The 24,987-nt window shown below is 39.3% G+C and overlaps 1 protein-coding gene across 1 annotated transcript in view; it reads right to left on the bottom strand.

Moving 5' to 3' along the window:
• LOC141584329 (protein eyes shut homolog) overlaps nt 1-24,987 on the bottom strand; it is a 254,903-nt gene that overhangs the window by 22,442 nt on the left and 207,474 nt on the right. Inside the window, exons 5-7 of the mRNA XM_074398129.1 lie at nt 4,678-4,844; nt 3,712-3,856; nt 1,041-1,215 (exon numbers count right to left, since the gene is read on the bottom strand). Coding sequence (XP_074254230.1) covers nt 1,041-1,215; nt 3,712-3,856; nt 4,678-4,844 — 487 coding nt within the window. The remainder of the gene's footprint in view (nt 1-1,040; nt 1,216-3,711; nt 3,857-4,677; nt 4,845-24,987) is intronic.

The following is a 24,987-nucleotide window of genomic DNA, read 5'->3' as shown; positions in this document are numbered from 1 at the left end:
TAAAGCAAGCTAAAGGTTTCATTAAAAATTATAGAGCAGTAATGATACAATTATAGTGGTAAAGCTAATGCCAAAAAATAGTGCTCTGTGATGGTGGCATCTCAAGCCTTAGATTTTGTCCTCAATAATTCCTTGGCTGAGTCAAACTATACATTTCTTTTTCTCCAAACATTTTACTGTGACTAGCAGTTGTTTGAGCTTTGCTTTTGAACATTTTCTCATGAGGAGGTGGAGGGAAATTATTCAGGGAGGGTAAGAGATTCACTTATGTCTTTTAAAACTACACCTTCTTCAGGGTAGACTCTGTGCTCCAGGGGAAACTCTGACACTCCACTTTACCAGCTGCTTTGCAGGTAGCCAGTGTTCCTGGTGAAGCCTATTATGCCTTCTGATGTGTCCTGTGGGAAGCATTTTGACAAATCTCTCTTTAGCTGTGTTATACATGTATGAGACATAAGAAATTTGTGAGTAGCTAGAGTGTAAGACATTGAATGACAGAGTGCTTACCTCCTCTTTCTTTAGCATATTCCCAGTACCCCTTATATACTACCTTTGCATGGATGAGATGCTCAGCAAAAGGAGTTATTAATATAAAAACATTTCCTTTCTTTTTTCCTTGTCACTCAATGGGTCCATGTTGGTTTCATACTAAAGTAGTTCAGAAGTCAATTGTGTAGCTTTACTATTGTCCTTTCTAAAGGGACTCAAACCTGCATACGAAAACAAATCTCAATATGTAAGCCTTTGTGTGGTTAACATTTCTGTCTACTGCCTCAGTGCTCTGGATTTAAGTGATACTTTTCATGGTGACTGGAATGAGATGTAGTGATTCATTGTTGTTGTTTAACAGGACTAAGACAGCATAAATACTGTGCTGATCCTATTTCTAGTTGCCTTCACCTGTCTGCCCATCATCTAACAAGTCTACATAAGAACATTTTAAATATGGGCATCTGTTTGTGTCCCTAGTTTATACAAGTAGAATACCAGTTAGACTGCAAACAACCTGCTAGTTTCTTTCCTAATAATGTCATACTTACTAAACAGTAGACCCACTCTCTATGCATGTCCCACCATTGCCACACTTCATTAAACTGCAGGGAGAAGTATGACACTGGCCAACACTGCGTCCAGCATTTGGGTGGCCCTCAGGATTTCCCAGGTCTCTGAAATGGCCATCCTTCTCAGTGCGAACTTGAAGAGTGAAAATGCAACCTTGAAGAAAGGCAAAAACACATCATGTTAACAAACAGAAGAATTAGATAAAACAAAAAGACGATTATTTTTCATTTTTAAAGTAAAAGTTTTTCAAAATACAGTAATACATGTAAATTTTAAAAGAAATATGAGAAGACAGAAATGCACAGAAAAATTTTTTTTAAAAAAAGTCATTCATGATATCACTTCAGAGAAGACAACTATTAACATTTCGGTGTGTGTGTGTGTGTGTGTGTGTGTGTGTGTGCAGTATTTGATTTTTTCTATGCTTAGTCATATTTTCTTTTAAACAAAAATGTAATCTGCGTTATGCTGTAGAAAATATAATATACCATAAAAGTTGATCATAAATACCATTAACTTTTCTCTTGTAGTAGTAACTATTTTAATATTATGGCTTAATATTTCCTTATACCAAAATATATTTAATAAGCCTATAATTGTTGTAAATGTTGCTAAAAGTTATGAAGCTGATAGGTGATGGTATCTGCATCTGAAGACAAGCTGATTTCAGAGTCAGTGCTGTTAACCTGTTTGTGCTGCAGAGAAAGATGGGCAAGCACCTGAATGGAGCTGTGCCTCTCCCACCTCCAGCACCATCTGCACTGCTAATACACAGGACTTTAACCAGGCACCAATCTGTGTTCTCTTTCCATTAACTCACTCTCAGAACTACATAGCAAAAGAAGTGCTGTTACTATCCCGTTTTGCAGATAAGGCACAGGAAGTTTGGGTGACTGGCCAGTCATGAAGCATATACGTGGCAGAGGTTGGGCATGTATCCTACAAGTCGGTTTCCAGAAGCCACACTCTTATTCTTGATGCTATACTAGCCTCTCTTACAGAGGAGTTATCCATTCCAAAGTACTTACATAAGGATTGTGTCTATGAATAAAAGAAAACAGGTTTTGATTACCCCCCTACAGTGTCTCTGCATCATTTAGTGGAAGACATACTTCTTTCACATTCATAGTTTTACCCATCCCTTTCCTTGAATATAATGTTTAAAAAAACTCATTGATTTGTTATGCCCTTACAATCCTTTTCATATAGTCTCCTGCTGAGAAAGACCCATTGAACTCTCTATTACAGTTAGCTCAATAATACGCGCTAAACGATTCTTTAAGACACCTTTTGAGAATCAGCAGTGATTACAAATTCAAAGAAAAAGTTTCTTTGAGAGCCTTGATAAAATAATTTTGTTCGAACCTGACCTTGTATTACACTGGATTAGCTGTGTTGTTTTCTTATGTTTCAAGTACATGGCCTCCTGCATTTCTGTTTAGGCAAAACTCAATCAAGCTTGGGAAAAGAATGCAATAAAGTAGGCAGATAACTCCAATGCCTGAGATGGTGCTTGATGACAGCCTCTGTCTCTCAGTGATCCTGATCTCTGGTCCTTTACTTCTCACAGAGAATAGCATGGACCTGGTTGAGTGGCTAAGGACACACAGTAAGAACAGACCTTTGACCAAATGCCCTGGGACCTGGATCTACCAAAGATTATTTTCACCAAATAAATTATTATGACACTTCAAAGCATGTCTTTATACAGTATGAATCAGCTTTATAAGGAAGAGCCAAGCCTGTATTCCTATTTGAACACAGGAAGACAGACTGTGGCAATAAGATTGCTCACCCAAGCACAATGTTCCCCTTATCCTCTTGGCTTGTTGTGGCCTCTGTGGGGTACCCCTTGGTGGTAAGGATGGGTTGACGGCAGTCTGTCTCTTGTCTTTTAAATTCCAAAGTTAGATGAAGTTTTAATTTTTACTGTGACTCTTTAAGGTCTACCCTGCTCAGCCTGTATTAAAAAGTACCCTGTATAAAAAATGAACCGTACTCCTGGTTCCTTAAAATCATGCTATTTCCCTTTTCCTATTGAACTTATCGCATTATACAACTATGTAATTAACTAATTACATTTAGTGTTCCTTTCTCCAACTAGAATGAGTGCAGAAATCTGATTTGTTCATTAAAGGATTCTAAACATCTAGTACATATGCAGTAAGTGGTCAATAAATAGTTAATGAGGCTGGATGTGGTGGCTCATGCCTGTAATTTCAGCATTTTGGGAGTCCGAAGTGTGTGGATCACCTGAGGTCGGGAGTTTGAGACCAGCCTGACCTATATGAAGAAACCCCATCTCTACCAAAAATACAAAATCAGCCAGGTGTGGTAGAGCACATCTATAATCCTAGCTACTCGGAAGACTGAGGCAGGAGAATCGCTTGAACCCGGGAGGCGGAGGTTGCGGTAAGCCGAGATCGCGCCATTTGCACTCCAGCCTGGGCAAGAAGAGCAAACCTCCGTCTCAAAAAAAAAAAAAAAAAAAAAAGGTAAATAAATGTTTCTGATTAAAATTAAACTTTGTTCAAGTCTGAAAGCAATCCTTATAGCTGGTTTGGGAAATAGAAGTATACTCTTTAAAATCTTTTTATCCCTCAACATTTGAAATAAGTACTTATAGCATAAAAGAAGTCCATGCCTTACCTTGAAAACTGTTTTTAAAATCTGCTCCATTTGGTAAGAGATCTGGAGTGTATTCACTGTAGCCACCTACATAAAACTGACTGAAGACATTGAGACCAACCAGTCTTCCTGGGGCGATAATGGATTTATTTTTATGATCATCTACCTTCAAAAGGAGAAAAAAAATCAAAACCTATTAAAAAAGAAATTAAATCCCCAGGGTGAACTGTTAAGATACTCTTTTGTTATTTCCCATTAACTTGGCATGAAAAATTTACAAAGACCTGAATTTTGAAAAAATAAAAAATATGATACCACTCAATTCTCTACTTCTCTGCTGGTGTCTGTTACTAGGGATATATTAATATAGCAGTCACGGTTTTGCGTTTCAATAAAAATCAAAGTTCTTCAAAGATTACGTGCTGGCATCCTGCTGATTCCCCTCCATTTAGCCTTCCCCCTCTCTTATCCATTTTCCTTAGAACCACCAGAGTCATTTATCAAAAATTAGAAGTCAACATGGTACCCACCTTCCTGTTTTAAGTAGCTCTTCATAGTTCTTTGGATAAGAATATAAACTCCTTAGCACATCTAAGTCCTTTGATAATATAGACCTTACCTGTATCTTACCACTCTTTGCTCCCCCATTCCCCTCACCTGAAAACCATGCTGAACTACTTGCATTCCTTAAGCTAATACTGGCCACTGTTCTCTTTCCTAACTCCTATTTGAAGTTATGCTCAAGCATTGCCTTCTCTGAGAAGCACTTACTGAATTCTCTCGCTCACCCTTTTCTATATTAGTCATCCCTCTTATTTGTTCTCATACTACTTAATTGCAATCAACTCTCTATTCTCCTAGTTGGTACAATAGTTTGTGAACTTTGTGAATGTAAGCATCATGGGCTATTCACCACTGAACCTTAGCAGGGATCTGACAATATGCTAGTATTCAGTTTGTGGAATAGATGAAGGAATGACTCTTTACCTTTAGCCAGCCCTCTTGGAAGAACTTCCCCAGATGAACAGTGTGGACTCCAAGGCTCAGATTGAGGGGCTCGCTCCTGAGGCTTGCTATGCCAGACCCCAGATTATAACTATAAACCACGCTGCCATTGAGCAGGCCCACAGCCAGGAAGTCATCGCCATTCAACCCTGGAATAAGAAGGCATATGAGGAGTGCTCACTGAGAGGAGTTCAGGAGTTCTGTCAGCTTTGGTTTACTAACTGGTTCTGAATTACAGCTCAGTATGCTAAGTTATAATACACATTTAGTCTTTTGTCAACATTTAGGTGTATGTGCATCTGGCTATTGCTATTCCCAGCCCCAGAAACAGAGCACCAAGAGTTTATGTCTTTGAAGACATGAAGGTTCTGGTCAGTCTGGGGAATGATCAATGATCAACTAAAAAGCTGACTGGGGTTAAAATCTCCTTTTTTTGGAGTGAAATTCAGGGTGCACTTTACAATAAAGAGAACTTCACAATGGAATAGAACTGCTCAGGTAGCTAATGAAATTTGAAAGGCTGAGATGACCTAGCGTCCGCTTTGAAGTTCTTTTTATGATTTCAGAATAGCATAAAGACCAATTTATTCCTATGATTGTTCAGAATTTCTTATCATTATTTTGTTACAAAAGCTCTTAACCATGCCCCATGGCCATTTAAAGGTGGGTTGTTTCTGTGTTCCCTTTCCTCTCTCTCTCCTTTCATTAGTTCAGAGCCATCCATACAATACAATACAGTGAGTTCCAGGACCCAGAGCACTCAGGATACAGTTCTTATAGACCCACAGGACAAGGGAAGTGGTTGAGAAAGACCCAGAATTAATCACTAGGGGAAGGTGTTAGCAGTTATCCTTGGTGGGATTAAGAAGTTCCAGGATGATCAGTCGGTATACAGCAAGAGATCTGTTCACAGGAAACAGGGACCCAAATGTGTCACCCAGCTTCTGAAAGGTGTGTTAGTGAGTGGGGCAAAAGAAGAATTCAATACTGAGGCTAGCAGTAAGGAAACTGAGGCAAAGACTTCTGCTGAGAGGAAGAACATAAGAACCCCCTAGAAGTAAGAGGTTTAAGCATAGGGGATAAGGCTGAATTGAGTCCTTGACATAGAAAAAATTTACTAGGAGTATGCACAGCCTCCTGATTCTGCATTTATAGGAATGATGTTTGTCTGTTGATGGGGCTTCTATTGCTGCCTTAATCTGGGTAAAGGAGAGAAAGATCTGTAGGGATGCAGGTTTCCAGATAGGGTGGAGAGAGGTGGGTTTCCTGAAACACTGGAAAGTGAAAGACAGAAATATTATTTAGAGATACTTGAACACTGCCTCTGTTTTTCTAAAGGGTTTGCCATGGACCCTGAGCTGGGTTACTTTTGAAAGCTCTCTAGGTGAGTCTTATATGCAGCCATGGGTAAGAGCAACTGTATTAAGTGACCTACCATTGACCAAGTACATTGAGAACTTATGGCAAGTCTCTTTTTTTCTTTCTCTCATTCTGGTGATTTCTTACCACCTGCAATGCTGCATCAGGTTAGCTGGGTTGTATATTTTAAATGGAAAGTTACATGTTTCAGGAGAAAATGTAGATTCAGGAAGGTAGTTAGAGAGGCAGAGAGGAGAAAAACTCTTACTAGAGATTGGAGATAGTCTTTCAGGCAGCTGTTGGAATATAGAAGAAAGTGGGAGGGGTGGAGGAGGAAACTTATGAGATGTTTCTGTGGGTTGTGAATAGGAATTTTGCTGAGAGATTCTGGGTGGGGGGGGATCTGAATTGTCTTTCAAATTGTCCAGGTTGTTGGGATGGAGTCAGTATTCTGCCAGCTGAACTATAAGGCACTGCAAGGGCATATTCATTTCAGCCATATCCTTCTTTCCTTTCTGTCTTGTGCTCTCCTTCCTCCAGTTATTGAAAGCCCATTTCATGCCAGGAGCATCATTATCCTTAGGCCCTTGACAGCCTGGTCAGGAGGAGACAGGAGGTTTGTTTCAAGTTCCATGAGGAGCGGGGTAGAAACAAGTGAGAGCAGCCATTAAGCCAGGGTAAAGATGGGGGTTAGGAAAGCAAAAGGCTGATTTTTTGAGTTGGTTTCTGAGGTCACCCAGAAAATGACAAGCAAGAGCTTGTTAGATGAAAAAAGAGGAGACAGTGAAGAGTGGTTTTTTTTTTAAGTGCTTATTCAGCATTTTCATATATATGGCAATGTGGTTTGCTGCCTGCATCCTCATCACCTATATTTGGCATTTCTCCCCATGTTATCACTTCCCAACTCCCTACCCCACATTGTCCCTCCCCTAGTCCTCCCACAAAGACCTCAGTGTGTGACGCTTCCCTCCCTGTGTCCATGTGTTCTCATCGTTCAACACCCACCTATGAGTGAGAACGTGCAGTGTTTGATTTTCTGTTCCTGTGTCAGTTTACTGAGAATGATGGTTTCCAGTTTCATCCATGACCTTACAAAGGACATGAACTCATTGTTTTTTATGGCTGTATAGTATCCATGGTGTATATGTGCCACATTTACACCGTGTCCAGTCTATCGTCAATGGGCATTTGGGGTGGTTCCAAGTCTTTGCTATTGTAAACAGTGCTGCAATGAACATTCGTGTGCATGTGTCCTTATAACAGAACAATTTATAATCCTTTGGATATATACCCAGTCTATTTCTAGGTCCTTGAGGAATTGCCACAGTGTCTTCCACAATGGTTGAACTAATTTACACTCTTACCAACAGTGTAAAAGTGTTCCTATTTCTCCACATCCTCTCCAGTATCTATTTTCTCCAGATTTTTAAATAATCACCATTCTACCTGGCATGAGATGGTATCTCAATGTAGTTTTGATTTGCATTTCTCTAATGACCAGTGATTATGAGTATTTTTTTCATATGTTTGTTGGCCTCGTATATGTCTTCTTTAGAAAAGCATCTGTTCATATCCTTTGCCCACTTTTGAATGGATTTGTTTCTTTTTTTCTTGTAAATCTGCTTTAGTTCTTTGTAGATTCTGGATATTTGCCCTTTGTCAGATGGGTAGATTGCAAAAATTTTTTCCCATTCTGTTAGTTGCTGGTTCACTCTAATGATTGTTTCTTTTGCTGTACAGAAGCTCTGGAGTTTAATTAGATCCCATTTGTCTATTTTGGTTTTTGTTGCCAATGTTTTTGGTGTTTTAATCATGAAGTCCTTGCCTATGCCTATGTCCTGAATGGTTTTGCCTAGGTTTTCTTCTAGGGTTTTTATGGTGTTTGGTCTTATGTTTGTCTTTAATCCATTTGGAGTTAATTTTAGTGTAAGGTGTGAAGGAAGGGATCTAGTTCCAGCTTTCTGCACATGGCTAGCCAGTTTTCCCAACACCATTTATTAAACAGGGAATCATTTCCCCTTTACTTGTTTTTGTCAAGTTTGTCAAAGATCAGATGGTTGTAGGTGTGTGGCATTACCTCCAAGGCCTCTGTTCTGTTCCACTGACCTATAATCTCTGTTTTGGTACCAGAACCAAGCTGTTTTGATTACTGTAGCCTTGTAGCATAGTTTGAAGTCAGGTACTGTGATGCCTGTTTTGTTCTTTTTGCTTAAAACTGACATGGCTATGCCGGCTCTCTTTTGGTTCCACGTGAAGTTTAAGGTGTTTTTTTCCAGTTCGGTGAAGAAGGTCATTGGTAGCTTGATGGGGATAGTGTTGAATCTATAAATTAGGCAATGTGGCTATTTTCATGATATTGATTCTTCCAAACTGTGAGCATGGAATGTTTCTCCATCTGTTTGTGTCCTCTCTTAATTTTGTTGAGCAGTGGTTTGTAGTTCTCCTTGAAGTGGTCCTTTACATCCTTTGTGAGTTGTATTCCTAGGTATTTTATTCTCTTTGTAACAATTGCAAATGGTAGTTCATTCTTGATTTGGCTCTCTTTAAGTCTGTTATTGGTGTATAGAAATGCCTGTGATTTTTGCACATTGATTTTGTATCCTGAGACTTTGCTGAAGTTGCTTATCAGTTTAAGGAGATTTTGTGCTGAGATGATGGGGTCTTCTAAATATACAATCATGTTGTCTGCAAATAGAGAAAATTTGACTTCCTCCTTTCCTAACTGAATACACTTTATTTCTTTTTCTTGCCTGATTGCTCTGGCTAGAACTTCCAATTCTATATTGAATAGGAGTAATGAGAGAGGGCATCTTTGTCTAGTGGCAGACTTCAGAAGGAATGTTTCCAGTTTTTGCTCATTCAGTTTGATATTGGCTATGGGTTTGTCATAAATAGCTTTTATTATTTTGAGATGCGTTCTGTCAATACCTAGTTTATTTAGAGTTTTTAGCGTAAAGCGCTGTTGAATTTTGTCAAAGGCTTTCTCTGCATCAGTTGAGATAATCATGTGGTTTTTGTCTTTGGTTCTGTTTATGTGGTGAATTACGTTTATAGACTTGTGTGTGTTGAACCAGCCTTGCATCCCTGGGATGAAGCCTACTTGATCGCCATGGATAAGCTTTTTGATGTACTATTGCAATCGGTTTGCCAGTATTTTATTTAAGATTTTTGCTTCTATGTTCATCATGGATATTGGCCTGAAGTTTTCCTTTTTTGTTGAGTGTCTGCTGGATTTTCATATCAGGATGATGTTGGTCTCATAAAATGATTTGGGAAGGATTCCCTCTTTTTGGATTTTTTTGAATAGTTTCAGAAGGAGTGGTACCAGCTTTTCTTTGTATGTCTGTTGGAATTCGGCTGTGAACCCATCTGGACCTGGGCTTTTTTTGGTTGGTATGCTATTAATTGCTGCCTCAACTTCTGCCCTATTCAACCTATTGAATAGACCAATAGGTCTATTCAGGGTTTTGACTTCTCCCTGGTTTAGGCTTGGGAGAGTGTAAGTGTCCAGGAATTTATCCATTTCTTCCAGGTTTACTTGTTTATGTGTATAGAGTTGTTTGTAGTAATCTCTGTTGGTAGTCTATATTTATGTGGAATCAGTGGTTATATCTCCTTTATCGTTTTTTATTGCATCTGTTTGATTCTTCTCTCTTTTCTTTTTTATTAATCTGGCTAGTGATCTGTCTATTTTGTTGATCTCTTCAGAAAACCAGCTCCTGGGTTTATTGATTTTCGAAGGGTTTTTTGTGTCTCTGTCTCCTTCAGTTCTGCTCTGATCTTAGTTATTTCTTGTCTTCTGCTGGGTTTTGAGTGTTTTTGATCTTGCTCCTCTAGCTCTTTTAATTTTTATGATAGGGTGTCAATTTTTGATCTTTCCTTGCCTCTCACGTTGGCATTTATTGCTGTAAATTTTCCTCTAGACACTGCTTTAAATGTGTCCCAGAGATTCTGGTACATTGTGTCTTTGTTCTCATTGGTTTCAAAGAACATCTTTATTTCTGCCTTCATTTCATTGTTTATCCAGTCAACATTCAAGAGCCAGTTGTTCAGTTTCTATGAAGTTGTGTGGTTCTGAGTTAGTTTCAGAATTCTGAGTTCTAACTTGATTGCACTGTGGTCTGAGAGACTGTTGGTTATGATTTCCATTCTTTTGCATTTGCTGAGGAGTGATTTACTTCCAATTATGTGGTCAGTTTTAGAGTAGATGTAATGTGGTGCTGAGAAGAATGTATATTCTGTGGATTTGGGGTGGAGAGTTCTGTAAATGTCTATTAGGTTTGCTTGGTCGAGGTCTGAGTTCAAGTCCTGGATATCCTTTTTAATTTTCTGTCTTGTTGATCTGTCTAATATTGACAGAGGAGTGTTAAAGTCTCCCACTATTATTGTGTGGGAATCTAAGTCTATTTGTAGGTCATTAAGAACTTGCTTTAAGTATCTGGGTGCTCCTGTATTGGGTGTGTATATATTTAGGATCGTTAGCTCTTCTTGTTGCATTGATCCTTTTACCATTATGTAATGCACTTCTTTGTCTCTTTTGATCTTTTTTGGTTTAAAGTCTATTTTATCAGAGACTAGGGTTGCAACTCCTGCTCTTTTTTTGCTCTCCATTTGCTTTGTAGATCTTCCTCTATCCCTTTATTTTGAGCCTTTGTGTATCCTTGCATGTGAGATGGGTTTCCTGGATGGATACAGCACACTGATGGGTTTTGACTTTTTAATCCAGTTTTCCAGTCTGTGTCTTTTGATTGGAGCATTTAGCCTATTTACATTTAAGGTTGATATTTTTATGTGTGAATTTGATCCTGCCATTTTGATGCTAGCTGATTGCTTTGCCCACTAGTTGTTGCAGTTTCTTCATTGTCTCGATGCTCTTTACCATTTGGTACGTTTTTGGAGTGGCTGGTACTGGTTGTTCCTTTCTATGTTAGTGCTTCTTTCAGAAGCTCTTGTAAAGCATGCCTGGTGGTGATGAAATCTCTGAGTAATTGCTTCTTCATAAAGGATTTAATTTCTTTTTTGCTTGAGAAGCTTCGTTTGGCTAGATATGAAATTCTAGGTTGAAAGTTCTTTTCTTTAAGGATGTTGAATGTTGGCCCCCATTCTCTTCTGGCTTGCAGGGTTTCTGCTGAGAGATCCGGTGTGAGTCTGATGGCTTCACATCAGACTTTGTGAGTAACCTGATCTTTCTCTCTGGCAGCCATTAGCATTTTTTTCTTCATTTCAACCATGGTGAATCTGATGATTATGTGCCTTAGGTTTGCTCTTCTTAAGGAGTATCTTTGTGGTGTTCTCTATTTCCTGGACTTGAATATTGGCCTACCTTGCTAGGTTGGGGAAATTCTGGATAGTATCCTGAAGAATGTTTCACAGCTTGGATTCATTGTCTCCATTACATTCAGGTATACCTATCAAACATAGATTAGGTCTTTTCACATAATTCCATATTTCTTGTAGTTCATTTCTTTTTACTGTTTTTTTTTTTTTCTCTAATCTTACCTTCTCATTTTATTTCATTGAGCTGATTTTCCAACTCTGATATCCTTTCTTCTCCTTGGTTGATTTGGCTATTGAAACTTGTGTAGGCTTCGCGAAGTTCTCGTGTTATGTTTTTCAGCTCCATCAATTCATTTATATTCCTCTCTAAGCTGTTTATTCTTGTTAGCATTTCGTCAAACCTTTTTTCAAGGTTCTTAGTTTCCTTGCATTGGGTTAGAACATGATCTTTTAGCTCAGAGGAGTTTGTTATTACCTGCCTTCTGAAGGCTGTTTCTGTCAGTTCATCAGACTCATTCTCCATGTAGCCTTATTCCCTTGCTCATGAGGAGTTGTGATCCCTTTGTGAAGGAGAGGCATTCTGGTTTTGGGTATTTTCATCCATTTTGAACTGGTTTTTCCCATCTTTGTGGATTTATTTACCTGTGGTCTTTGTGGTTGTTGACTTTCAGATGGGGTGTCTGAGTGGACGTCCTTTTTGTTGCTGATGAAGTTATTTCTTTCTATTTGTTAGTTTTCCTTCTAACAGTCAGGCTCCTCTGCTGTATGACTGCTGGAGGTCCACCCCAACACTGCTTGCCTGGGGATCACCTGCAGTGACTGAAGAACAGTAAGGGTTGCTGCCAGTTTCTTCTGTTATCTTTGTCCCAGAAGGATACCCACCAGATGTCAGCCTGAGCTCTCCTTTATGAGATGTCTCTTTGGTTATATAGGGGTTGGGGAGCTGCTTGAGGAGACAGTCTGTCCCTTAAAGGAGCTCAAGTGCTGACCTGTGAGCTCCGTTATTCTGTTCAGAGCTGCTGGGCAGGTATGTTGAAGTCTGCTGCAGCAGAACTCATAACTGCCTTTTTTCCCCAGGTGCCCTGTCCTGGGAATGTCAGGCTTTTTTATTTATAAGTTCCTGAAGTGCAGCTGGCTTTTTTTCAGAGATGCCCTGCCCAGCAAGAAGGTAGTGTAGTCACAGTCTGCCAGCAGAGGTTTTGCTGAGCTGCCGTGGGCTCTGCCCAGCTGCTGTGTGAACATCCTTGCAGTTTTGTTTATAGGGGTATAGTTAGAACTGCCTCAGTAATGGCAGTCTGCTTCAGTTATCTCAGTAATGGCAGACTGCCTCATTAATGGTGGACTGCCTCAGTACTGGCAGACTGCCTTGGTAATGGTGGATGCCCTTCCCTCCCACCCCCACAGAGCTAGACTCTTTTGGTTCCAGCTGTGCTTGCTATGAAACTCTCAGTCCAGAGCATTTCAGATTTCTGGTCTTCGTGGGGGTGGGACCAGACGAGCTAGACCACCTGGCTTCCTGTTTCAGTCCCCTTTTACTCAGTTGGATGGGTGGCTCTGTCTCCTAGATGTTCTAGTTGCCAGTTGAAATGGTGCCTGGATTTGTGTGAGTTTTCTTGCAGAGACCAGCTGCACAGCCTGAAATAGCCACACTGGACACTTGTGGCACTTTTCCACCCGGGATTCTCCTGGTCTGTGGGCAATAAAAATTGATTTGAAAATGCAGTGATCACTCACCCTGTGTGTTTTCATTCAGAACTGCAATCCAGAGCTTTTCCTATTTGGCCATCTTGGATACTCCCCCAAGAGTGCTGTTTAAATCAGAAGGGAGTATTTTGCAGCAACCCAGAAGGGGCAGAGAAGAACAGGGTATGCTTAAGAACTGAGGGAATGTGGGCTTGACTGGCATTTAGTGCCTGTGGCAGGAAAGAAAACTGAAAAGATGGAAAGGGCTATATCTTTAAGGGCTTAATATGCTACAGTGAAGGATTTTAGCGTTTGACCAGAGACTTTTAGAAACCGTGACAGGATTTTGAATAAGAGAAGTGCATTTGATGTGAATATTAGAAGAATCTCCTAGTAATGTTGAGGATAGAATATAGAGGTAGATAAGGAGGCTCATTAGAAAGTCATTCAAGTGATTCAGAAGAGGAAACAACACCTAAATACATTAAATACCTGAATAAAGTAAGGTAGTGACAGAGGGGACAGAAAAAAGGGGAGGAAATTTGCTTGGGACTTGGAAGGAAAGTTTAAAAGGACAGATCAATTTGGGTGAAGAGTTGAGGAAGAGAGAGAAGTTGAGGATTTTTCTGCAGAATCTGGCCTAAAGAACCAGGTGCAGTAGGAGGCTCAGCCATGGCGTTAGGAGCCTAGGAAAGGAACAGTCTGGTAAAAAAGGCTGACTTCAGTTTATAGGTGCCCTTACCTACAGACCTGTACTAGGGCAAAGGACTGGGGATGCACCCAGAGGAGGGGACAAAGAGAGCCAGGGAACCAATCAGTCCATCAAGCAGATGACAGCATCCTACCCCCATGCCATGGGTCTTTCAGGTTGCTTTCCTTTCTTCTGCTAATCCTTCCACTCTAAACTTTCCCTGGGTGTCAACTCTGGTAGTGAATGATGGAGTAGGTAAGAGGAAGAAAAGCAGTTTGCTGTCGTGGCTAGTATTTAGAATGTGGCTTGGAATTGTTCTAGAGTGTTTCCAAACCTATAAGTCTTTTACAATCATTTAGGGAGTGTTTCAAAAATACACTTTCTAGAACCTGTCTTATGCCACTTATAGTATAAGACTCTTTGAAGCTAGATCCTAGACATACTTTTTTTTAACAGGATCCCCAATTGTTTTTTTTCTTAGTAAGGTCTTATTGGTATTAGTAACTGTAGGAGGGCCAAGGCATGAAACTTGGGCTTTTGCATGAGGCTTTAAGTTCCAAAGGGCCCTGTTGCTTGGTTTAATGTTCTGTGTCACTGTTTTGAAATTCTAAATACTTTTCACTTTGAATTGTGTTTTGAAAGTGAAGTCCATGAAATAGCAAACATGAGTGGTGACAGAGAAGACCCATAAAGGCAATATGCATGTTTGCTGTTTCACATGTAAGGCTTGTGATATCCCATGAGAACAAAGTTCCCACAGTACTGGGAGTTCAGTGATACTCAAAATGAGTACAAGGTAAATATGTTATATTTAACGACTAAATGGGGGAATTGACAACCCCAAGAGGCCATGCTCCATTTGAGCCAGAACTTGCTTCAAATGAAGAAAGAAGGGAGTAGTGGTCTAAGAAACATGAACCATCAAGGAATCCTTTTATTTTACCATTACTCCTGTTACTTTTCTGTATTAGCTAATTATTTGCCTGAATATGATGACAGGAAAGAAAAGAGAGAGAGAGGGAAGTCCACACTTCCTCTTCCTCTCAGTCCTACCTTACTCACCAGTAGCCAAAGGTTAAGAGCAGGTGTCCCCAAACTTTTTACACAGGGGGCCAGTTCACTGTCCCTCAGACCGTTGGAGGGCCACCACATACTGTGCTCCTCTCACTGACCACCAAAGAAAGAGGTGCCCCTTCCTGAAGTGTGGTGGGGGGCCGGATAAATGGCCTAAGGGGGCCGCGTGTGGCCCGCAGGCTGTAGTTTGGGGATGCCTGGTTAAGAGTGTTGAGAGAATGTGTGCATATCAAGAAGTAAAATAAAGACAGTTACTTAAATTTGTGTAGTGTCTCAGGAGTTCTGCTAAGAAGGAAGTACATATGCATGCATAAGGTTTGAAAGATCAATTGTGTAATTTTCGATGTGCATTAAATTTTCCATTTGCATTTTAAAGTGGCATTGTGCAATATAAAAATGAATGGTAAAATATGATATTTTAATTTTTCTTAGCTTAGAATGACATAAATAGCAAATAAAAGACACTATAGTGTCTAAGTTAAGCTTAGTCATTCTAAGCTTATTCTTAGTCACTCCATCACCATAATGCTGAGAGATCAGTGAAGAAAGAAAAATGCTTTATATTTTAGTATCTTTAATGGTATTTCTCCCTGCTTTTTGAACAAGGGAATTTGCTTTTTTATTCTGCAACCAGCCCCACAAATTAGGTAGCTGTCTTTCCTTGGTGTCCTCATAAAATAAAGCAGGAAAGAACAAAATGAAAGTGAGACTGGCCTGAACATTTGAGGCTGCGTAGAGCCTTTGTACATAGATGAGACACTGAAACCTGTCGGGGCAGGATGTGTGGGTGATGCTGATGCACACATGAATGTCTGCAAGTGACATGGCTGCTCGGCGGCGGAGTCTGAGTCTGGACAGCCTGTGCTCTTTTTTTTTTTTTGAGACCGAGTTTCACTCTTTTTACCCAGGCTGGAGTGCAACGGCGGTGTGATCTCGGCTCACCACAACCTCCGCCTCCTGGGTTCAGGCAATTCTTCTGCCTCAGCCTCCCCAGTAGCTGGGACTACAGGCGTGCCCCACCACGCCCAGCTAATTTTTATATTTTTAGTAGAGACGGGGTTTCATCATGTTGACCAGGATGGTCTCGATCTCTTGACCTCGTGATCCACCTGCCTCAGCCTCTCAAAGTGCTGGGATTATAAGCGTGAGTCACCGTCCCCGGCCGAGCCTGTGTTCTTAAACACTGTCCATGCAGCAGAGGAGAAGTGAGTCTGACTGGGGTTGTGCCCCTCCCTCCCACCTTCTGCACCTCCTTCCTAAATGCTTCTCTCTGGAAATAAGAAGGGATAGTAATATCTCTTCAGATTATTCTAAGGATGAAGTGAGATTTTATGTGTAAGTATTAGCCCAGTGCCAACGTAGCACATGGTAGGTACTCAATAAATGCACATTTCGTTCCTCTTCTCTGCAATGCTGGCCTGACCTTAACTTTGTGTACCTTATTTTATTCCCCCATTTTACTAATATAAAGTCTGAGAGGCAGCTATTCCTGGCTCCTAGTTAACCTCTGGGGTTGGAAACAGGAGTAGTACAATTTTTCTTTCTTTCTTTTTTTAAGCTATAGCCAAAATTGCTTCAGTGCGTTACTTTGATCCAACTAAAAAAATTTTGGAGGGTCAAACATGGAAATGAAATGAAATGACTCGAAGGCATGGTTTTTAAACATCAATTCACGTCTCATGTCACTTTCCTGAAAGTTCTTGTAATGGGAATTTCTTGGCTTAGCAGCACATAATAATATAAGCAATGGCATATTCAAACAACCACCTATGCTACAGAATTATTTCATTCTCAAATTCAGTTTTCTATTAAACATTATTCTTTGAGTAGCTTTGGGAAATATAGGAGCAATTCATATTTTTATATTTGTCAAGTCACAAAGTAACAGGTGGTAATCCACATTTATATCACCATACAGAAATGTTTAGCAATGGACATGGTGAGAGTTTGTTTTGATGAAAAAAATTGGAATCAAGCTCATTTGGTATGCAGAACACAAACCCACAGCGAATCTTAATGAAATCAGGCTTAGGAAGGTTTTTAGACAAGGCTGTTGGATATTACTTGAGAGCTGGTGTTAAGAAGGAAGGATTTAGAGAGATTATGTTGTGTAAGTAGTAAAAATAGGAGGGAGGAAACAACAGGAAGTGACCCTACGTGAATAGTAGTCAAGAAAAATGACATCTAGGAAGTGAATAAAAATCCTTTTAGAATGCACAGGAAAAAAACAAAAACAACTCTGACTAGAAAGAAAAGGCGTAACAACTCCATCACCACCATTAAGCAGTAAGTTTCAAAGTGGGTGTGTTGTGGCCAGCTACGCTTAGCATTATAACAGCAATTCATAAGTTTGGTAAGAGCAAATCTCAGGGGGGAACAAGATGAGTTGCTGTAGTCAGAAGACCATTTGGCCTCATAATGCACCAAGAATAGTGATTTATTTATGGAGGCAAGGACTTAGTCTAGGTGAAGAAATGGATGGTGACATTGTTAGGGAGGGGAATGATCCTTCACCTTCACGGAAACAAGGTGAAGGATGCTGCTATGAATATTCTGGAAGAAAAGAGCAAAGTGGTTGAGACAAGAGTGCCAGGACATTCTAAACTGTCTCAGATGGGTCTTCAAAGTGTGATGCAGGAGGTATGGGTGGTGGTGATAGTAATAGATCTTAAATATATACAATCTTGGGAGCAAATATGAAAAAACATTTTTGTCATGAGCATAAAGAGTTAGGCTTATGGTATTTTCTTTCCTACATTACTTAGATGTGCTTGCAAGATTTTTTCTGTAGGTGGTTTGATGTTAAACCTAAAGGTTTTGCTATTTATATTGGTAGTTCTCCAACCTGGCTGAAGCTTGTTAGCATAGCCTCTGATTTAATTCGCACATATGAACAAGAAAGGGAAATCTATTATATAGGAAGGAGGAAAAGAATCAAAGGTTTCAGAGAGTAAGCCCAGAAGAAATTGTGCAAGTCAGCTTGACCTGAAGGAAAAAGAGAGACATAACAAGGAGAGAAGATTGTCAGAACTGTGTGGCAACCCTGCATGGTAATCATTATGAAATTCTCATGAGAAAAAAACATGCCCATGAAATAACTGTAATTACAAGTGGTCTAATTAGTTCCACCTTGAAGGATGGCCTGGACAAGAGTAGCTAGTTGTTAGAGCCATTCCCTCAAAAGGAGGCATAAAACTCATTTATAAAAGATGTAATTTGGCCGGGCACAGTGGCTCATGCCTGTAATCCCAGCACTTTGGGAGGTTGAGGCAGCGGATTGTGAGGTCAGGAGATCGAGATCATCTTGGCTAACATGGTAAAACCCCGTCTCTACAAAAAATAGCTGGGCGTGGTGGCACATGCCTGTAGTCCCAGTCACTCGCGAGGCTGAGGCAGGAGAATCGCTTGAACCTGGGAGGCAGAGGTTGCGGTGAGCCAAGATCGTGCCACCGCATTCCAGCCTGGGCAACAAAGCCAGACTCCATCGCAAAAAAAAAAAAAAAAAAAAAAAAAAAAAAAAAAAAAAAAAAAAAAAAAAAAGATGTAATGCAAGTCTGTGTTTTGGAGAGACTTTTGAGGCACATCTGTCCTGCTGTTTCTCCTACTGATTCTGACTAATCATTGTGTGTTGTAAATTATGAAGCTGTATATGCTTGTGTTCTGAATGCTTGTGTTCTGACTTGGTGTGCTTAGGGGAGTCCAGAAATTAGAACTACTTGTCTGGAAGTGGCAGAAGCTCACTCTCAAGTCTCTTACCTAAGGTTTCAGAATGGTTTAGAGGCTGTTCCTCAGATTGTTCTAAACGGGCACATTGGGACTCTAAAATATTTATATAGACAGTGCTGTGAAATCCATGTGTATTTCAGCAGGTTCCAGTTAATGCAAAGGTTAATATTGTGACTTTTAACAACATAGAAACATAGTAATCTTCATTTAGCTGATCCAGTAGTCTTTTAATTCTAATAGATTAAATTTTCTAAAGTATTTCATTTAGAAGGAAAGATTTAATAGATGTAATTTGTTATTTCTTCAAGCTCTTATTCTAATGCGATAAAATACTGTCACTTATTAAATCTTATTTATTCCTCTAAATATGATAATGTCCTTTGCAGAGTTCAGCAAAGTCCCAAGTAGTACAAGGACATGAGCACTTAATCTTGAATGTTTTACTAATTTAAGTTCTGGCTGCTCACTTTCAGTTATCTCACTCTTTTGAAAACAGTGGTAAAGATAACACCTCATAGGATTGTCTCTAGGAATAACTTCAAGTGTTAAAAGATATTTCCAAATGGATTCAGAAATTCTAAGTGACAAGTGAATTTTTCTTCTCCCTTCTTCCTTTCCTGTCATGGCTGAGAGAGAAAATGTAAGGGGAGCCACAAAGAAGGGGCTGTGGCTGTCTGACTGAGTGAATATTACTTACAGAATGGCACATGATTACTTATGGGAGTTCCCATCTGGAGGAACCTTTCACAAAGAGACTTTTGCAGCCATATTTGATTATAGTTCTAGGGTGTGTATTGCTTTTTGATTTCTGAAAGGACACTATCTTTTGAATAAATATTCTTAAAACAATGATTCTGAGACAGAGACACCAAGATGAACCAAACAGCTTCAGTTGACTGTTCAACTGGGTATGGGAGAGTGTATTTAGTTTTTAGGAAAAAAGTAAAATTAGATATTAATGAAGAGTTATGTAAGTGTGAAAGGCCTTAGGAAAATTATAGAAGTTTGTGAAATTAGATTCAAAACTAAAGTGAAACAAAGGAAAAAATGTATCTAGGTTCATATGTGAGAAACAAGACCCAAACAAACAAAAGTCATTACTACCAGAACAATATGTGTTGAATGGTATAGGATTTTAGATATTTGAGCCATTTTTATCCCATACTCAGTGACAGTCTCTACTTTAGGGGATGCTAAACTAAAATTAAGATGACTAAATATTTTGGATTAACTCTTAAAGAGCATGCAGTCCCACCAGCTCCTCTGTAGAATCTGGTAGAATTCTGCTGTGAAAAAAAAAAAAAGAGCATACAGTCTCTATTTATCTTAGATCTGTATAGCTCCTGCTCATAGTGGCAAACTTCAGCTTCTTGTTCTGTCGATATGACTACTCAGTTATGGATATTCCAGGGTTCTGAGAACATTAGAACCACGTACAGCCATGACCATGATGTTTCATCATTAGTCATTGAGCACAATGGATACAATATAGTGTCTACCTCATGGGATTAAATGATTAAAATGTAGGCAGTGTAGACTGGCTCTTGTGGCCAAATTAATGTGGTGTTCTGACTCTCATTGTGCCAGTGAAGAGACAGTGTAGAAGGGTTGATAGTAACAACAAATCCAGTGCTGTGCTCAGAGCATATGAAAATGTGATAAAATACATTTCTTGGGGCTACATATGGCCCACATTTTTATATTTCTTGAGCAAAAGGAATTGAGATTAGAAAAAGTGGCAAGTCTGCATTTCTCTTGTCAGAGATGAGACTGTAAAAATGAGGGATGTAAGCTTACCAGTTTGTGGGTAAACTTAAATTTCCATAAGATGAAACCACATGGGTTTACTGCAAGTATAGAACAAACTTGAAAGTCTTGTAGTTGATTGATTTGTACTTGGCCCCTTCTCTTTTGTTCTCTGCATGTTCCCCTATGAAATCAGGGTTACTCACTCTGAACCATACTTAAATGTATATTTCCTCTTCAGAAATACATTTGAAAAAAGATGGGGAGGATTTGCAACTATCTATATATCTTTATAATTTCTTTGAATACTATTCACATGTGACCATTTTTATGTTTCTCAGTCAGTCAGGAAAGTGAGTAGCTTAACTTCTTTTTAAACTATTTTAAAAGACTCAAATAATTGAAAACAGACAATTTTGACATTGTAGCACATTTAATTCCATGGAAACTGAGATTTGATATTTTGAGGTTCTCAGGAAGAAAATTCTCACGATTTCTAGTCTTCCTGATGTGAGTGCAGAGGAAAAGAATGAGCATTTTTCTGTCATAAAAAATTGAATATGGGCATCCACTGTCAGCTTTGTTTATAAAATACCTTAGTGTTGTGCAATTGAATGATGTGTTGTATTAGGGAATTGGCCGCAGCCTGCTGTCTCATTCATCAGGCATTTTCCTTCTGCCGTTTCTTTACCAGGGCTGTCTGAAGAACAGGCTGAGCTGATTGCTTTTGTGACACTCTCCCCTTCAATTTTCTTTTTCTGTTCTATATGGTGACATTCATTTTATTTTATTCCACAGAAAAATCATCAAGCTATATCTATGTGCTCTTATTTCTGTTACAGTTAATAACTAAGAGCTTGAAGCAAACAAGAAATTATTTGGCAGAAAATATGAGGCAACCTTTCATAATTACCACAGCATGGAATGTCTACATGCTGGTGACTGACAGAAAGAAGCTATGCACATAAAATGCTTAGGTGCACAGATCAAATTTCCAGGAATTGAAATACATTTATTCTAACATTTTAAAATCACTGTATTATATAATTTTAATACAAGTTACAGTTGTGATTGTAACTTATATTTCAATGATGTAAACGGTGCTACCTGTTTCTCCTCCCCCTTCATTGAGATCCTAACTTCTTCACTACAGTCTGAATCAATCAATGCCTACACAGCATTATTAGCTGACTAGGATAGTCTCTGTCTACAGAGAGACTTCCAGTTAGTGAAATCATCGATAAACATGTAATTATTGATTTTTCACATACTATCCAGCATGGGAATGATGCAGTTTGGAATCCAAAAGAAATTGAAAGAATTTATGATTCATCTTGCTTTGATTTATGAAAAGGTCATATAATTCAAAGCAGTGATTGTACATGACAAAACAGTATTTAATTAGATACCAAATTATGGGATAAAACCCCAGGTGCTATGTAGGCTTTGTGTAGGTAGAATATAAGAGATCCAAATTTGTCAGAGAACATTACATGAATGAGTAGGTCCTGGGAGAGGTAATGAGGACTAGGGCAAGCATTTCAGGCGAGAGGAAGCTTGACAGTGGACTGAATGAGGGTGACGGATCTCGGGTAGCATGAACTGGTTGTTTATGCACCGCTGGAACTGAGCAGCTGGAACTGGGCAGAGGAGAATGCAACTGCAAATATCAGCTGGGCTGCTGTGGCACTAATTGTGGAGGATTGCTCAAAGTGAAAGGGAAAGGATGAGAAACACATTGAAAGATGTGTTCTGTTCTCTGACGGTTCTTGCTGCAAGAGATTTCTACTTTCTGACTTCCGTGTTTTCTATAACTTATGTACGTCTTTGCATTCAGTGATATTTATATTCCAGGTATGTATTAGACAGTGTGATAGACGTTGTGTGTGCCAGGCGTGGTTCCTGGTTTAGTGTTGCTGATTAACAAAGCATCAAGTACATGTTTTCCTTTTCTAAATTGATTGTTAAGTTATACTGTATTGGGGACCATGGATTTTTATATTTATTATTTAAACAATTGCGGAGTATTTGTATGTGATGGTTACTAGTGACGTAAAAGGAAAGTAGTGGTTCTGGTTTGCAAAGATATCCAGATCATTTAAAAAAGATATGAGACAGGCACATATCCAAAGACACAGACAGGCAAATTGGATAAAAAGCCAAAACCCATCAATATGCTGCATCCAGACCCATCTCACATGCAAGGATACACAAAGACTCAAAACAAAGAGATGGAGAAAGATTTACCAACCAAATGGAGAGCAAAAATCAATCAATAAACAAAAAGCAGGAGTTGCAATTTTTCCCTCTGATAAAATAGTCTTTAAAGCAACAAAGATCAAAAGACGCAAAGAAGGACATTACATAATGATAAAAGGATCAATGCAACAAGAAGAGCTAAAGATCCTAAATATATACGCACCCAATACACAAATACCCAGATATATAAGACTTATAAACAGACTTAGACTCCCACACAATAGTAGTGGGAGATTTCAACATTAACATTAGACAGATCAATGAGACAGAAAATTAACAACGATATCCAGGACTTGAACTCAGATCTGGAGCAAGTAAACTTAATTAACATTTATAGAACTCTCCACTTTAAATACACAAAATATACACTCTTATCAGTACCACATCATACCTTCTTACAGGTTTAAATGAAATATTGGTTGGCCGCTTGTTTGTTATTTTCTTCCCTCATTTTTTTTTCATGTCTCCACTATTAAGCACAATTATAGGCATACCCATTTTTAGACTGCATTCCAGCCCAGGCAATAAAGCAACACCCCTGTTCTCTCTCTCTCTCTTCCTCTTTCTCTTTCTTCCTCTTCTTTATTCTTTTTTTTAAAAAATTATTCTTTTTTTCTTTTTCTTTCTCTCTTTCTTTCTTTAAAAAAAAAGATATGAGAATTGTTACCAATGAACTGCAATGAGATTAATTGTTAAATTTTTCTGGAAGAGGCCGGGCGCGCAGTGGCTCATGCCTGTAATCCCAGCACTTTGGGAGTTCCAGGCAGGTGTATCACCTGAGGTCAGGAGTTTGTGAGCAGCCTGACCAACATTGTGAAACTTCACCTCTACTAAAAACACAGAAAAATTAGCTGGGTGTGGTGGTGGGTGCCTGTCGTCCCAGCTACTTGGGAGGCTGAGGCAGGAGAATCGCTTGAACCTGAGAGGTGAAAGTTGCAGTGAAATGAGATCGTGCCACTGCACTCCAGCCTGGGTGATAGAGCAAGACTCTGCCTCAAGAAAAAAAAAATTCTAGAAGAGTTAAAGACTAAAGAAGAATGATCTTTTGAGTTGAGGCTTAAGGGCAGTGTTTTGGAGGCATGCCTATGAAGCATGGGTGGCTCAGGAAGATGGAATAGCCTGCACAAAAGCACGGAAGCAGAGTGCATAGTCACATGACACAGGATGTACACATGTGCTAATATCGCCAAGTATGGGGTGGAATGAAGCAAAAGGAGATGATGCAAGTGGGTACAGGCTGAGAAAGCATCTTTGTGTACTATACAGAGGAGTTTAGGTGGTATGATGTGATGAAACATGTTGATTAGGCAAGAAATGTTTGGACTTTAAAACCATCTGCTGTAACAAAGAGGAGAATAGAGGAGAAGAAGGGCATGACCGAGCAGAGACTGGAAAGGAAGCTATTGCAGTAGTTTGTGACAGATAAGCCAGGAGCATTGAGGATAGAAAGAAGGAGAAAAAGCAAAACGTAACCTGGAGGTAAACTAGACAGATCTCAGTGTTTCATAGAACATGGTGGATGAAATGGAGGGAGACAGGGACCTCATCTGTCTTGTTAGTAACTGCTTTCCCAGCACCTAAAAGAAGGCGTCTTTTAGGTGCCCAATCCGTGTTTGTCCAAATGAATGAAAGGAAGAAATCAAGACGACTCATGGGTTTCTGGCTGAAGAAGAATGTTTGTACCAGTTACCAACAGAAGGGATACAGGAGGGGAAGTCATGTATTCGTCTGTGTACTACTGTGGGATATATAGGTGGGTTCTAGAAGAGTCCGTGTATAAGATGCACATTACACGAGAGTGGAGGGCAGGAAAGGAAGAGAAGGCAATGAAGGAAATGCCAAATACAACTGCAGAAGCATAGGAAGAGGACTGGGTTAGGTACAAATCATAAGTCAAAGGAACATTTTCTAGATGAAGTGTTTGACAGGGTATTTCCAAAGAGTTCAATGAGAATGAAGTTTTGCACAATGAGTGTTCAGCTTTGAGTGACTCCGAGAAGACTATCATCTGTGTTGTCCCCTTGCCTTTTATGTGGACATATCAGAAATGAGACGTTATCTTACTCAAGTTATTTTATAAACTCTGTGACTTGGTACGTCTCTTCACCTGAGGAAGATAAAAGCAGCATATGGTATGGTGATTTTTGCAGTAACAACCAATATGTAGGTCAGAGATCAGTATTACTAAGCAATAACATCTAAATGTGCATATACCACTATTGAAAACATTGACCTGGGCAATTTCTTCTCTAGAATACATAATTGTAAATTGTATGGTAATAATCATGATATGTTTTAAAAGACGTATTTTTAAATTCATAGCTTTATGCCATATAAATTGATAAATCATCCCTATATATGATATTATGGCCAATAATTATATACCTTAGTTCATACTTGCATGCAGTCTAATTTAGCTGGCTCCTGAAGGTTCTGAGTAGTTGCCTTCAAATATTACTTACATAAGGGGGACAAGG

This window comes from Saimiri boliviensis, chromosome 4 (genome assembly GCF_048565385.1).
Source record: "Saimiri boliviensis isolate mSaiBol1 chromosome 4, mSaiBol1.pri, whole genome shotgun sequence".
NCBI lineage: Eukaryota > Metazoa > Chordata > Mammalia > Primates > Cebidae > Saimiri > Saimiri boliviensis.
This window is presented reverse-complemented; position numbering and strand designations above follow the sequence as displayed.